Source organism: Amblyomma americanum, chromosome 2 (genome assembly GCF_052857255.1).
Source record: "Amblyomma americanum isolate KBUSLIRL-KWMA chromosome 2, ASM5285725v1, whole genome shotgun sequence".
In the NCBI taxonomy this organism is placed as follows: Eukaryota; Metazoa; Arthropoda; class Arachnida; order Ixodida; family Ixodidae; genus Amblyomma; species Amblyomma americanum.
The window spans coordinates 80,841,304-80,855,875 of record NC_135498.1 but is presented as its reverse complement, the minus strand read 5'-3'; the positions used below and the strand labels follow the sequence as shown (position 1 = coordinate 80,855,875).

The 14,572-nt window shown below is 48.8% G+C and overlaps 1 protein-coding gene across 1 annotated transcript; it reads right to left on the bottom strand.

Annotated features, from left to right (window-relative positions):
- Nucleotides 1-420: 420 nt before the first annotated feature.
- Nucleotides 421-12,595, bottom strand: LOC144121501 (uncharacterized). Its single transcript, XM_077654733.1, has 11 exons — nucleotides 12,463-12,595; nucleotides 10,908-11,096; nucleotides 10,413-10,529; nucleotides 9,225-9,328; nucleotides 9,075-9,136; nucleotides 6,215-6,318; nucleotides 5,181-5,290; nucleotides 3,863-3,958; nucleotides 2,097-2,140; nucleotides 1,755-1,848; nucleotides 421-1,447 (listed from the first exon to the last, which is right to left on the bottom strand). Exons 2-11 carry the CDS (start codon nucleotides 11,021-11,023, stop codon nucleotides 1,212-1,214), a joined length of 1,083 nt encoding a protein of 360 aa, XP_077510859.1. The 5' UTR covers nucleotides 11,024-11,096; nucleotides 12,463-12,595; the 3' UTR covers nucleotides 421-1,211.
- Nucleotides 12,596-14,572: the final 1,977 nt, after the last annotated feature.

The following is a 14,572-nucleotide window of genomic DNA, read 5'->3' as shown; positions in this document are numbered from 1 at the left end:
CTATTTCCCAAGCATTCATCCCAAAGAAGACTAGTACCAGGCGGCACTGGGGATCGAACCTTGCACCTTCCGCATGCGAGGCGGATGCTCAAACCACTTGGCTCCATCCGTTATTTCAGGTCATTTTATTTATCGTAGTATCCTTTTTTTTATACATATACGTTGCTGTTAGCTCGTCTGTTTGGTGCCCAACACACGCATCGTACACAATATATATATATATATATATATATATATATATATATATATATATATATATATATATATATATATATATATATATATATATATATATATATATATATATATATATATATATATATATATATATATATATATATATATGTAGTATGTTGCTCGCCAACTTGCGAGCAAAGAAATAAAGCCACCGATGATGTCGAGGTCTAGGATTTTTTTTTTGTATCTTGAGTGAATGTTTTCCTGGAAGTTGTGTGGCCTACACCTCCATTTAGAGCCCAGCTCTGTGGCGCGAAATTTAGGTATACGAGGTCAGATAATAGGAAGTCCTTGCTAAGCCTTTCAGATTAAGCGCTGTCATACGCGAATGCCCTTGCGGGTGCTCCATACTCTTGGCAGGTGTGTTTGTCTAATTTTATGTTCCTTGACTTTATCCCTTAAATAATTTTCTGCAATTCTACTGCGATCATTATAATATAAGATCGCTGAAAAAAATTACGCACGAGCTATTCGCCCATCTAGCCACAAGCATCACTGAGCTAATTAAGATAATGACAAGTTCTTTAGAGCCAAGTGGGCCAATTATGCACCACGTAAACATTTTTCGTCGCAAAAATGATTGTATGCTTCGTTTTCTCGCAGAGCGAATTATGTAACATATTTTGGGATGGTCAGCTATTAAAACGATGGCAACATTCGCCGGACATATCGGTGGCCACGCGTCGATGGCTCAAAGAGTGACCCATTAACTATATCCTAATAAGCGAAACCAGTATTGCACTTGAATTTGGCAAATTGCTTAGAAGGGTCGATGCTTATCGTACACGTCGCTTGGTGCACATGAAAATCAAGGGCGGCGCTAAGGCGTGCCTGAACAGGCTATGTGCTTGAGCAAGCACGTTTCCATCCTCCTTTTCTTTTTCTGATATGGTTAGCAACGTCTGTTAGTTACGCCAATTTGGTACGTCGTTCCTTTCTTCTATTCGTCTCTACTTCCTGTATGTGTCTATTGGTCAGTGCCTGCCAGGCCACGCCGTGACGTCATATTCCGGGCTAGTCAATTCAGGGCTTGTCGTGGTCGTCTCGGGTAAGTCGGGAAGTTCGCTGTCATAGCCGATATCTTCGTAGGCGACGGTGGGTGCTGGCGGCGCTGGTCCAGCGTGACCGATCGGGGGGCCACGGTCGTACGTGCCCGGGACTGCGGGCACCAAGTCATCGTTGCCGAAGCCTACGGGACCAGTGTCCAAGTCTGGGGAGGAAGGTCAGAACGAATTGGTGAGGTCATCACGGACATACGAGGAAAAATATGGAGGGATGCAGGAAACGGACAAAGTAGCTAAAAATCAAACTTAAATGGATGGTATCGGGGATTTAACGCCCTAGAGCTGCACATGGGCTATGAAGGACGCCGTAGTATAGGGCTCCGGTTTAATTTCGACAAACTGGGGTTCTCTAATGTGCACTGACAACACACAGCACATGGGAATTCCCAAAATGACGAAAATTCAGCAACTCCGCGAAAATAAACTGAAACGTGAACAATTGAAATGAGTTACCTGTGAGTCTTCTTAAGGCTCGTTCGAGCTTGTCGACGCGTTCATCCAGGTCGGAGAGGTCGCTTGCGAGCCTTGATACGGTCTGCAAGATGCTCTGAAACCGCCATGTGTTGATCGTTTGAATGAGAAGCGGTCATATTTTCAATCAAGGCAGAGAATCACATCACGCACCCGTGAACGAATTTTTTTTTTGTCACTGGTGAGTGCTTTACGTGTCATTTTAGCAGAAGTCCTAAACTCTATACCCAACAGAGATGCTCTATAAAGCGTTATTAAAAGACTATAAGATACAATGCGTTCTTTTTTGTACCCGGTTGCCTCTGACGATGGAATAGAACTTACCATAGCACGGTCATGACTGATGAAATCTCGAGAATCAGCCTCAGCTGCAAAGGGAGAAAAAAAAACTTGTACAACTGTATCTAAAATTGCAAATACGAAGCATGACACTTCACTTATTCACTGATTTCTTTTCGCTACAAAGTAAAGAAGGAGCTAAGGGACAATATGTTTTACCCCAACCTGATGAGCCTTTGGCCCCTTTGGCTGGCTAGTGTTGCTTGCTCTGGGCGCACCAGAACCCGCAGGCATAGGCTTTGACAAGCGGGACTCTTTGATACAGGGCGCAAGACAGATCTAGAGTAGCCAACGTAAGGTCACGTGAGGTCAGAGTAAAAGGCGAAAGCTTTTGGGATGCAGCAAGCCGAGTTCCGTGCACCTTATTACTGTCACCTCCAACGAACGTTTTCTCTAGTTCTTAGCCTTCTGTTGACCTTGAAACGAGCTCCTGAAGCTTATTGGCGTCAGACGCCGGTCTTGAACACTGTGCATTTTCAGCTGGCGTCTTTCATGTCCCTAGTGTTTTTCTGTTCTGCTGCAGTCGATTTGCGCCACATCAACGCGTGGTATAACCAGCTCCCACAAAACCAAGAAAACGCGTGGTAAAGAGAAGCTAAGCCTCACGAGCACAACGCCCTAGCCACCGAGCTAGCGCGGTGGGTCCTGGGCAATCCACATGGATCTCAAGACCTACACAGGGAACATTCAGAGGGCGCGCAACCATGTAGTTGGCGTAACATTTGGTTAACAGGTGCACACGTAAGCATATTCTGTTACGATCCCCTGCGCCGACGTTGCCGACGTTGACTACGGAGAAAGCCCCTAACAAAGGTAATGTTGCAGTAAAAGAAAACTAGTTTTTCACAATATTTTGCTCCGAGAAGCGCCTGTCTCGTGTCTTCCTTTCCTGTGTGCTGTGTTTTTGTGCGCTTCATCTACTCAAGCTATGAACCAACTTGCCCAAGAACGTGTTCTACTGAAGTACCTATTGGGGTCGATATCATAAGCGCCCGAACACCCTGTCCAAGCGCGCAGCATTCTAAACACGTATGCGATACCCTTGGGCTAGCGACACGTCTTTGGACAAATGCGGTACACGTAGATCTCAAGCGATAAAGCATGCCACCTCGGAAGGTTTTGTGGCAGTGCAGGCTCGTACGATCCAAGCGAAGGCTTCTCCAGTCTCCGAGACCTGCGGAATATCGAACGTTTGCCGCACCCCACGTGAACTTTTGTATATTTTGTTTTTGTAAATAGTGTATACTGCCACCCTACCCCCATGATTTCTTTCTATCGCTTCCCTCGTTCTTTCCCTTTCCCCGTCCTCCCCCTGTTCTTTTACTCACGCTAGTCGCACCCCTGGTGCTTCAGGTTTCGATGGCGCGGATGCCGCGGCTAGCAACATCCTTTCCTTCCATTACTATTTTATTAATAAAGAGCCACTAATAATAGTAATAATAATAATAATAAGCAGCAAGACGTTCTCTGCTAAATCTCACCCCAAATCAGGCCTGGTATTCTGTCGTGTCCCGGATATGTTGATAAATGGTTTGGTATCACAGGGTACATACTGACGACGATCTGTTACCTTTGTTTTCTCTAACCGTTATATATTCGCCGCTACTATCGGTATCTTTGCTGCGCTCTAAAACTGCATAACTACGAAAAGAAGCTTAACGCGCATTCGCACCAACTGTGGCAAAGTCTAGATAGCAGTCGCGACCACGCATTCGATGCCACTATAGTGATTATAATGAGTACTGGCATACCAGTGGCAGGGCCACCCGGTGGTCCGGGAGGCCCTGGAGGCCCCACTGGACCGGGAGCGCCTGGAAGACCTGCTGCGCCGTCTCTTCCAGGAGATCCTGCGCGAGAGTGAGACGTTCTTCACTCAGAGGGAGGGAATCTTTTATTTCTCTCTTCCCGCGCATCGAAACCAACGTCACGACATGGCCCCGAGTACACGGTGTTCGCTTGGAAAGTCGCGAGCCAATGGTTTAATGAAGGGGCAAGTGAGCGTCAGTGCTTTCTCGCGGAACTCTGCTCCGACGCTGTTCGATAGACAGTCCTGTAGTCAGACTTATTCCTAAGCAGAACGACTCTGGAGTACGTAACTATAGCAACGATGACAAAATTGGTGCTGAAACAGCCGAGGCAACCCCCCTCCATTCACTACCCTATGCACAGTTAAGCAGTCCGATTTCCTCCTCTTCTACGAACAACCCTCCTGCAATGATTGGATGCATATTATGACTATTTAAGAGCGCCCTGTGAAAATTGGCCCAAATGCGCGTCACGTCCAGCAAGCAACCCGCCTTCTGACACAAGTTGTCTAGTTCATTGCTCGTCTTTTGTCATGTACACGCAGTAGCAATTATATCAGCGACCCTCCTTCCTCCCCCTCCAATGTCCCTTTAACCAGAAAAGATGCTCTCAGCTACGCAAGTAAGCCAGTGAGTTTCACTACCACATGTTTCTTATTGCGATTCTGTATTCTCAGAACAGAAATTCGAGCCTATAATTCCTGAGCGATGTAAGTGTGCTTTCGGCGTGGCGGCTGGCACCGCCAAGTTCATTAATATAATATGGCTACCCTGTTTACAGACGTAGGCACGTGTTTATCTGCGGCGACATTTTAATTTCGCACACGCGTCGGCTGCTGCTCACTCTTCAGCGTTTAGAAGTGGAGCACGAAAACTCTTCGTTCGCTGCGCGTATCACGGCCTTCAAGCGGATCAAAGTTCTGGCGAGAAATATAATCAGGAAATGTGTACCGGCCCGTAGGACCACCTTCACAAACAAGAGGCCCACAAGCGGGAATTCAAGCGGCAACGGCAGAAGCGTAATACGTAGCCGTTCAAGTTAAGAGTCATTTAATTCTACCAGTTACGCAACATCGAATCAAAATCCGGCTATCTTATTTCTTATTTCTTTCTTCGTATGTGAAAAGCTACGAATTTTGAATATTTCTGCCGAATGCAGCGAGTAAGAAACTGCACTCCGCCTGGCTCAGTCCACGGCTCCATAAGGGTGTCTATGAGCAGTGTGAGCGCGCAAGGTACGATGACCGCGCACAGCGCCCCTCACCGGGAGGTCCTGGTGGTCCTTGAGGTCCTACAGCACCCGGCGGACCAGGCGGACCAGGGGTGGATGCGCCACTCACCGCCGTCGTCCGCCCCGGAGGTCCCGAAACAACCCTGAACGCAAACAGACGTGCTATACCATTATAAACAAAGGAATTGCGCACCTTTTGAGCAACTGTATTGTGGTGTTATACGATCCAGTTGCACATGTAGCTGATCGAATGAAAATCAAGGTCACTGTAGAATCAAATGAACCCCGGTCAAGCTCGTTTATTTCGCCACTCACTGGATTTACTGAACGCGGTGAGTTTCGTGAAAAACTTGCCAGCAGACAGCTTGACAAGCCAGTAGCATCCACCTTGGAGCAGCTACAGGAGCCCGTTTAGTCGACGAAAAATGCGTCGTCTCTTTCAATCGAACGATTCAGCGAGGAAGAGCGTCCTTGCTTGGCAACTGGTTTTTCATTTAGTGACATGCTATAACGTGTGCACAGTGAAGCCTCGGCTCTTTAAAGCGTTTAAGCCCATGTTTTAGAAAAGAAAAAAAAAATGTGGCTCCAATGCACGCTGTGAAGGTGTTTGGGCAGCGAAGCTGTAAAACGACACCCAATTATGCTTTGCGACGTCACTTGAAAATTCACACACGTGGCTCTATACAGAGTGAAACCAGAGACAAGAAAAATGCACTTATATTACCCTCTGTTACTTCACAACGACATTCACGACTGCTTTATGATCAGTATGATATACACTGAGATTTTCAGTTCTAACTGTAGAGACATTCTTTGCTACGGTTAAATCAATGCATGAACTATGAATTATTGTTTATTTTTTAATTTTTTTTTATATAACCACTGCTTTATGATCAGTATGATATACGATTTCTACGCTGTTGGGCACTGTTTCACTCGGGGTAGCATTCAATTTTTATAGCCTGGCGTTTTTTGCTTACGACGAAGACAACAGGAAAATTTCCTTAGACGGTATAGGTATACAGCTTCCCTGTAAAAAAACAGAAAAAAACATGTTCACTGTTCACCTGGTTCTGCAGTTGCAGGTTCTGGTTCCACAGTTACAGGCTCTCGTGGTCGACGGCTCATCTTGCGGAAGAGGAAACCGCGTTCCATGCGTTCCCGGTACACCCTGCGCACCGTGTCGAAACGCCCAGGTTTTAAAAGCAATGGTTGATGAACGGCTGCCCAGCCTTCTTTTGAGATATTTTTCGCCTCTCACTACCGCGTCTTCGCATCATGTTCAGAATTTCCGGGGAATACGCCCAAGCCCATGCGAATTCACGCGATTTGCGCAGCATGGGTGCCTACTTCGACACAGCTTGGGCTCCTTTGCGAATAAGAAAGCTCTATCAGATCATCTTCGCTCTCGTATACTGTATAGAGAGGACGAAAGCCTCCGAATCTTGCAAACAGCGACCGCGAGGCGACCCGCCGCGGTGGCTCAGTGGTTCTTAGAGCGTTCGGCAACTGAGCCCTACTACCTGGGTTCGAACCCGACCGCGGCGGTCGCGTTTCTATGGAGGCGAAAAGCAAAGGCGCCCGTGTGCTGTGCGATGTCAGCACACGTTAAAGATCCCCAGGTGGTCGAAATTATTCCGGAGCCCTGCACTACGGCACCTCTCTCTTCCTTTCTTCTCTCAGTCCCTCCTTCATCCCTTCCCTTATGGCGCAGTTCAGGTGTCTGCCGCGATGTGAGGCAGATACTGCGCTATTTCATTTCCCGAAAGGCCAATTTCATTTTGTCCGTGAGGCGAGTATATGCATGTGTGATAACTGCTGTTGCCTCGCCTGGTTTCACGACCACACGCGAAGGTAAGCGTGTCTAACGCGTAGCTTCAGCGGTCTTGGGTGACTGGCAAATAGAAGACCTCCACACGACCAGCTTCACGAAAAAGAACTTGTCTTCGTCGACAGATTTATCACGCGAACATGCGGCCGTCTGGCTTTTTTTCTCTTTCTGTAAGTTAAATAATAATTGTTTTTTTTTTTTTGGGGGGGGGGGAATGCCGCAGTATCTGTGTCATATATCGTTGGACACCTGAACCGCGCCGTAAGGGAAGGGATAAGGGAGGGAGTGAAAGAAGAAAGGAAGAAGGAGGTGGCGTAGTGGAGGGCTCCGGAATAATTTCGACCAGCTGGGGATCTTTAACGTGCACTGACATCGCACAGCACACGGGCGCCTTAGCGTTTTGCCTCCGTATAAACGCAGCAGCCGCGGTCGGGTTCGAACCCGGGAACTCCGGATCAGTAGCCGAGCGCCCTAACCACTGAGGCTCCGCTGCGGGTTCTTTCTGTAAGTTCGTTTTCTTTTTCATTTGACACGCGTAGTTGGCATGCTCTGTAAGATTCCTTGACTGAAGTTCAGTCCTGTGTTCAGCTCTGTGCGTCGCATCTTCTCGGTTCTAGTCCAGAGCGCTGTATTTCTTCAGTAATGGATCCGTGCCGACTAGCCCAGTTCGCAATTCCTGTCCAGTTGTAGTGCCGTCATGCGGCCGATGCTACATTACACTTCACTGTCTACCTAAAGACTTCGTAGCGGTAAGACAGAAAAATTCGGGGTGCTGATTGTAGTAGCATGGGGAGCGCATTGAGGAAACTCGCACCAACTCATATTCAATCACAGAAACGAAGACATCATGAATGTTACGACACGAACTACGGAAAAGAAGCAGACAGCGCAAAGCGTGTGCTGGCCACATCGGTGTGGCCGTGTAGCTGCGTGTCTGCTAAGGTTCACACTATGCACGAACGTAATAACCATTTCAGACGCAGAAAATAATTTCCAACGAACAATTTTCCGACTTAGCCAATGGGATTTGAATCCCAATTCTCAAAAGCACTTACAGCTATAGTTTTCTGGAGGCGTGCACAAAATGTAGAAGAGACAGCTCGAGTGGTTGGAAATTGTTGCACCGAAACGCCAAGATTTGTCAGATGAGGAATGGGGAGATAATGGGACGGCATGTTTCCTTTTCGGAGCCTGCATATGACTCTATAGAAGCCAATGATGAAAGAATATCACTAGGAGAACAAATTATGTCCACAGACCATGTCGAAGCACGAGCTATCAGACCCACTGTTACGGGAAATACTATCTACTTTGTTCACTAGGTAAAAAAAAAAACTCCAGTAGAGATGTGATGAGTACTAAATTCGTCTAAAACAAAGAAATCACTGGTACTCGTAGCACACTCAGAAAAAGCTAGAGGTTCGCAATGTACTTCGCAAAGCATTCTTACTACTTCTTGTGTTATAACAATATGTACCTTGCATCTATGTATGTTTTCGCCTGTAAGTTCGGCCCTATACAATACTTTCCATTTTCCTTTCTTATCTAGATCGTATTTAGCGGCGTATTTTACAAGGTGTTCATCTGATTTTTTGTCGTTTTTTGTCCCCCTTGCTCAATGCCCCTTTTAGGCCCTGCGAGATATTTGTAATGAAGAAATAAATAAATGAATGAATAAGTAAATAAATAAATAATTGCTATCACGATCAAAATTTTACGGGCCGCGTTTTCCTGGAAAAACGTTTATTGCAGCTGTGACTCACAGCCCAGTAGCATTGTATTGTTACCAGTGGACAAAATATACGCGTACGTCGCCTCATACCGTGACACATTTCAGGCGGCTGGATCACGTGACTGCGCCGAAATATTTTTTTTTTCCCCGCACACTCGCATACCGTAAACTTTTGATCGCGACAGTACAGCGGTATACATATAGCGTCTGAAAGGGTTAATTAGTGCCTCCGTGAGCACCTGAAAGTAGTCTGCGAGTGTCGTGGCGCCATATAGAATAAGCCAGCTGTTGAAGAAACGGCAGGTTCGCTGAGTTACAGCCTTAGCTGCAACCGCGGTCACTGAAATAACCGAGAGATCCTCACGTGAAGGCTGCGCTTGTGTTCTCCTCCACGCCTTCTTGGAGTCGCCGCAGGCGCCTGCAGGACTGAAAGAGGCCGCGCATTAATGGCCGCCTTTGTTTCCTGTCGTCGCTTTAAATAAATGCAGCCGAGACAACTAAACGTGTTGCGCACCTGGTACGTTACAAGTCGGGCCGGAATACTCGGGGCAGCAGCTCCAGATGATCCTCTGCTGCATCCGCACTCGAGTCACGTAGACGGGACGCCTCATCGGCACCCTGGGTGGAATACGAAGCGACGGCAACGTTCGGTGCAAGTAAGAAACAGAAGAGCGTGAAGCGAACTAACCACAACTATTCGCGCTCTTGTCACCCTTCAAGCAAATTTCGGCTGTTTCCGCCCGTCAGAGACAACCGGTCCACCACGCGTCTCTCTAATGATCGCAAGAGTATCGCTTCGTACATAAAGAAAAGAAAACCCCATGTGACATATCATGTTTCATGTGCAACTGCATGGTATATCAATATGAAATTCCTGAGTGTAACGATCAGGATGCTCATTAAGGCTTGATTTAGGCCTCAGTTGAAGAAAGATGCCACAAACACAGGAATCCACGAGGGCCAATATGCTTCCTACAGTCTTTATTTCTTTCTTTCTGCCCCGCTGGCGTAAATCAAACCGGTGACCTCCGCCAATCAGACGTGACAACCGACTCAAGTTTTAGTACACACGGTGACCCTTTTACGGTCGCCTTTCACCCTATACTAGCGCGACAACATTTTAGTAACTTTTGTACAACGCGCTATCGCCGGGCGCTGGCGTAGTGCGTCTACCAGGCGCGAGCGCAATCATTTCCAGGGCTGAAGCGGTAGTCCGCTTATAAATTGTCAGCTAAAGTGCTCCCGTGACTGCGCTTGCATGCGGAACACGTTTAAACATCGCTCTTGCGACAGCGATAACGGTAGCGTAATTTGGTGCCACGAACCATCATTGTGAACCGCCAGCCACCAATGCACATGCGCAGGCAGCCCCAAGCTCCGGCCCGTTACAGCCATCTGCGCGCGCGCATTTATGACTGGCTGCTACGGTAAGCGGCAGCGTATTTATGCTTAAACCTTCTAATAACACGTTCCGCTGTTCAGCACCAGCCCATAACACAACATGCAGCGCTTTACGACAGGAGCATGTGCATGAAGTTCTGCGCGTGTGCACTTTGTCTAAGTTCAGCTGCCAGAAAGTACAGCTCCATCGGCAAGCTCAGACTTATCTCGCAGGCGATAAGAGAGACCATTGTAAAGCTGTGCGCGCTCGATAAGGCACAGGCATGCAGGTTATTCATTGCACCACCGCGGCGCGACTTACGAGTAGACGCCGCAGTCTCCGGTGTGGCATTCCGGCCTGGTCCTCACGTGGACGACCTCGGTTCCGTTCCTCTCCCGGCAGGTCACGTTGTGGATCACACGGTACGCGCACATGTTCCTGCAGCGAGAGGCACAATACGAAGGACGGTTCAGCTCGTATAGCAGTCGCTCATCTGGCTCAGCCATCGCGTAAGCGATCCACGCTTTTCGCGGTCCTCACGAGAAGTCCCCTAGTTAGTCCCCATCCCTCACTCCCCTTTCAAATGCAAATCATTCGATCATCAGCTATAGTCTACGTCGTCTGCAAGCTCCATTTGGTGTCGTCCACATTAGAGTTTTCTGGTTTCCTAGCCGTCTGCGTATGCTTGCAGACGATCGAGAGACGCGTAACAGTTGGTCCAAGACGCCCTGTCCTGATGCAAGGCAAGCCTTCCGAATACCACGTGACATCGTGCCGAATCGAAGTCACGAGGCGGCAGGCGCGTTTAGGACTGACCCCTTTCGTTGCAGCAGCACCCTGTCCGAGGCGGCGGCGGCTGCTGCCGGAGCCACTGTCATGGTTGCTAGTCCAGTCATCAAGATCAGCAGTGCCGTCGTCTTGGAGATGGCCATGGCGGCGACGTCTGCGGCAGCGGGCGCTGGTCCCTTGTCGTCGTCACGGTCTCAGCCGGCGCTTAGGACCCGCCTTCTTACGAGAACCACACGTCGTCGTCCCGAGGAAAGGAAGAAGACCGTGCGAAAAAGAAGTTTTCAATGACCTTCGGTTTTTGATATTTTGTATTTCTTTGCGCTCGTGTGATGTCAGATTTTGTGGCGTGACAGTGAACGAGCTGAGTGACGCATTCGATCGCCGGGCTTTCGCTCGCACTGAGCACAGATAAAACGCAGCTCTAAGCACGGGCAATTGGTGGCTTGAATGGGAATATCGCACGCCAGACAGCCGCAAGGTTCTCTTTTTTATCGTTGGTAATATAGCGTTCAGATAACTTGTTCGCTTTGCGACGGGCTCGATTAGTAGTATCGGAGCCGCTGCACCAGTGATGAGCTACCACTGCGCAGCGCTTTTGATTGACTTTCCATGATCCACGAAAGAAATTAACGATCGAAAAACTTGACGAAAGAAGTAAACGAAAGAACTAAAAAAGTTCTAGCTCATTGCTTTTTGGCACCCGCACATTGCATGCGTCAAGACGTCGAGCATTTAGGTAATACTTAGAGCAATCGTACCTTCCAGTTCATTATCAGTGCAGTAAAGTAAAACCCAAGCAAGTAAAAATAAAACAAACTATGAGACGAAGGCTGTGTTGCGATTGGGTCAAGGCAGGGGAAGAACCCAGTCTTAAGCCACCAACATAGTCGCTTAGTAAGGCTGAGCGACCTGAAAGCAGTAATGGCACATATACATGGCTATGCCTGCCTCACTATGAAACGCAGACGACATCCAGCTTATTATAAGCTCCGATTCTTGCAGACTGAATTGTCTATCTCGCGCTGCAAGAGCATCATGTGAAACGCGTGCGAGTACGTGTTTGTCAGTATATAGGAAACAGCCTGCAGTGCCTAGCCAGTAATGAGCCAGGTAAAAATTATACTGCACGAAGTTTCCGCAGTGAAGCACTACAGCCTCTCCTCACAAAACTGGGCGAGGGGCACGGAAGGAGACAGAGTAACGCGGGGCATCTGCTACCTCTTCCGTGGCACTTCACACAGTTACGAGCGCGTGGCGACGACTTCCTCAAGTGCACTGTTCTCGCGCTCTCACGAGACAGTCTTACAGATCTATAGGGGCTGACGGCTAGCACACTACGCATCCAGTGCTCAGAAAATTAATCATCGCCATCGTAAGCCTGAATACGCCCGCTGCAGAGCAAATGCCTCTCTCCCCAGTCAACCCTGCAGGACCTGCGCCAGCCGCAGTGTCAGAAAGGTATCTCCTAGTTTAGTGCGCCATGATTCATATGGTACCTCGAGATTTAACTACTCCTTAAAGCCCGAACAGAGCGCTCATGACGCCCTAGCAGACGACGAGCGAATGAAGTCAGGCCCTTTACCTGTCTCAGCGGGACTCTCGTGCTCTGGACGGTCGCTGCGGACTGCGTGTCGCTCCCGGCGGGACGTGGAATCTAAAAAGGGTGAAGTGCGAGCCGCTGTCCGTGGCGGGCCTTCACAGCCAGAAGGCCAACGGGGCGGGGTACGGGTCGTATTCCCCCGAGTGCCACCCAGATGTCGCTGGCACGCGTGCCTCGTCTGACGCTGTGCAGAGACGACGTCGCGACGAGGAGTCATCGCCGTCGCCTGCCGCGGAACCTTGACGTCGGGCGGAAGCGCGCCGCGCTCTCCATGCATGGGAAGAAGCCCTTGCGCCGAGCAGACGCGGTCCGGAGGGGGGCTTCCTTGCGCTGTCTGCGGCGCGCGCGACGCTGGCGCCGAGTTTATTGGAACGGGGTTTCCCCCCGCTCTGTCCAGGTGTGGATGGAGGGCTCTGACCGGAAGCACTAATAACGCCCTGCCTGCATTGTTACGTAGAGCTTAGTGACGCATAAGTTATAAGCAAGTAAGTCTACCTCGCCCCGAAATGTACGAATTTCTACAGAACCGCATATAGGTTCGAAAATAACTGCATACGAAGCTATAGGTCTGAAGAAAATTGAAGACGCAACTGTACAGGTCTGTAAGAACAGTATGTCAAGTATAAATCTGTGAAGAACTGAATGTACAGTCTTTGTCAAAAATATACAGCCCAAGGAATTTGCTTGCAAGCCGTATAGCGAGGCTCTTGAGCATATTTGACAGTCCTTAGCTTGGGAGTGTTGAGGACTTCGGGAGATTAGGGTCCCTGACTATGCAAGAGGAGCCGTGCTGCAGGGCTCAGAAGCAGACCCCTTGGGCTGTATACTTTTGACAAAGACTGTACAAATGAATAGGTCTGTATAGAACTGTATCCACAACTATATAGGGCGTGCATAAAACTGCACGCATAACTTTATAGGTATGTATAGATGGATCCATACTGGTGATTTAATTTTGCTGTACACCTCCGTAACAATAAGTGATGGTGGAACAGAAGCGAAGACCTGAGCCATATTCCATCTTGACTTCCGCGGTGCCGAAAACAGAGAGAATATAGAGGGCCGATCGGCTGCACGTTTGCGTCGCGGTGAATTTACGTCCCAAATCACCGCCTGCTTGCCCGGCCTCAAACCCGCACTCAACGGGCACCCTGCCTCAGGTACCACCGCTCGCTGACCAGACTTTCAAAAGACCGCCAACACAGAAGCGGTGTTTTAAGCGGTAGATGTTACAGCTGCGAAGCTTCCCCCGCCACCGGGCTCAGAAGCATTCGCGATCACGTGACCACCTCGAACGCACTGCCCATGCCTCGCGATAACTTCGTCGTTATCAAGTGAGGCGCATGGTGCGAAAAAGACGCCGCCAAGTGCCTTGAAACGCCACTCACGAATACATCCTGCAATGACAAGACGGCGTGGCGTCCAGAGCGCCTACGCCTGCAGTAACAGCCGCCGTAGTTAAGATGAAGCCGCCAGTGGCGACGTGCAACACTAGCCTCTTTGCGGGAGGGCCACGGATGTGGCCGAGGCGGATCGTCGTGCTCTGGACGCTGCACGTATGCGGAAGACAAGACCCACAAACGTGCCGCGTATCGAGCAGAGGACGAACGTTCTCGAGACGCTGACCACAAACGCGCTGCTCGACAAGATGCTCAAGTCCACGACAACGCATTTCTCCCGTTGCCAAAACAAAACGATCATCCCACGCTCATGCGTGGTCGGAGAATTTAAAAAAATATTTATTAAAAAAAATAAACGGTCTGTGGTAAGTTATGTGCGCTATGTTAATTAAACGCCCAAAGCCAATACTCGTCTCCAGCCAAAGCACGCATTCACGAGTTCGTTGATACGCCTATGAACTTCCTCCTGTCGACTGGTAGTGAAGAGATCCTATGCACATTGTAAAAGAGTAAATGCAAGCATGACATTTTCATAAGCGTAGTGATACAACGCAGACGCACGTATTCACACACATACAAAAATGCGACAAGATTTACTCTGAAAACACATATTACACGCAGCTATCATACGCCTCAGCACTGTATCGCTTCTTCCGTCGGCTTTGTCGCTGGTACATTTACGCGGCTCGTTA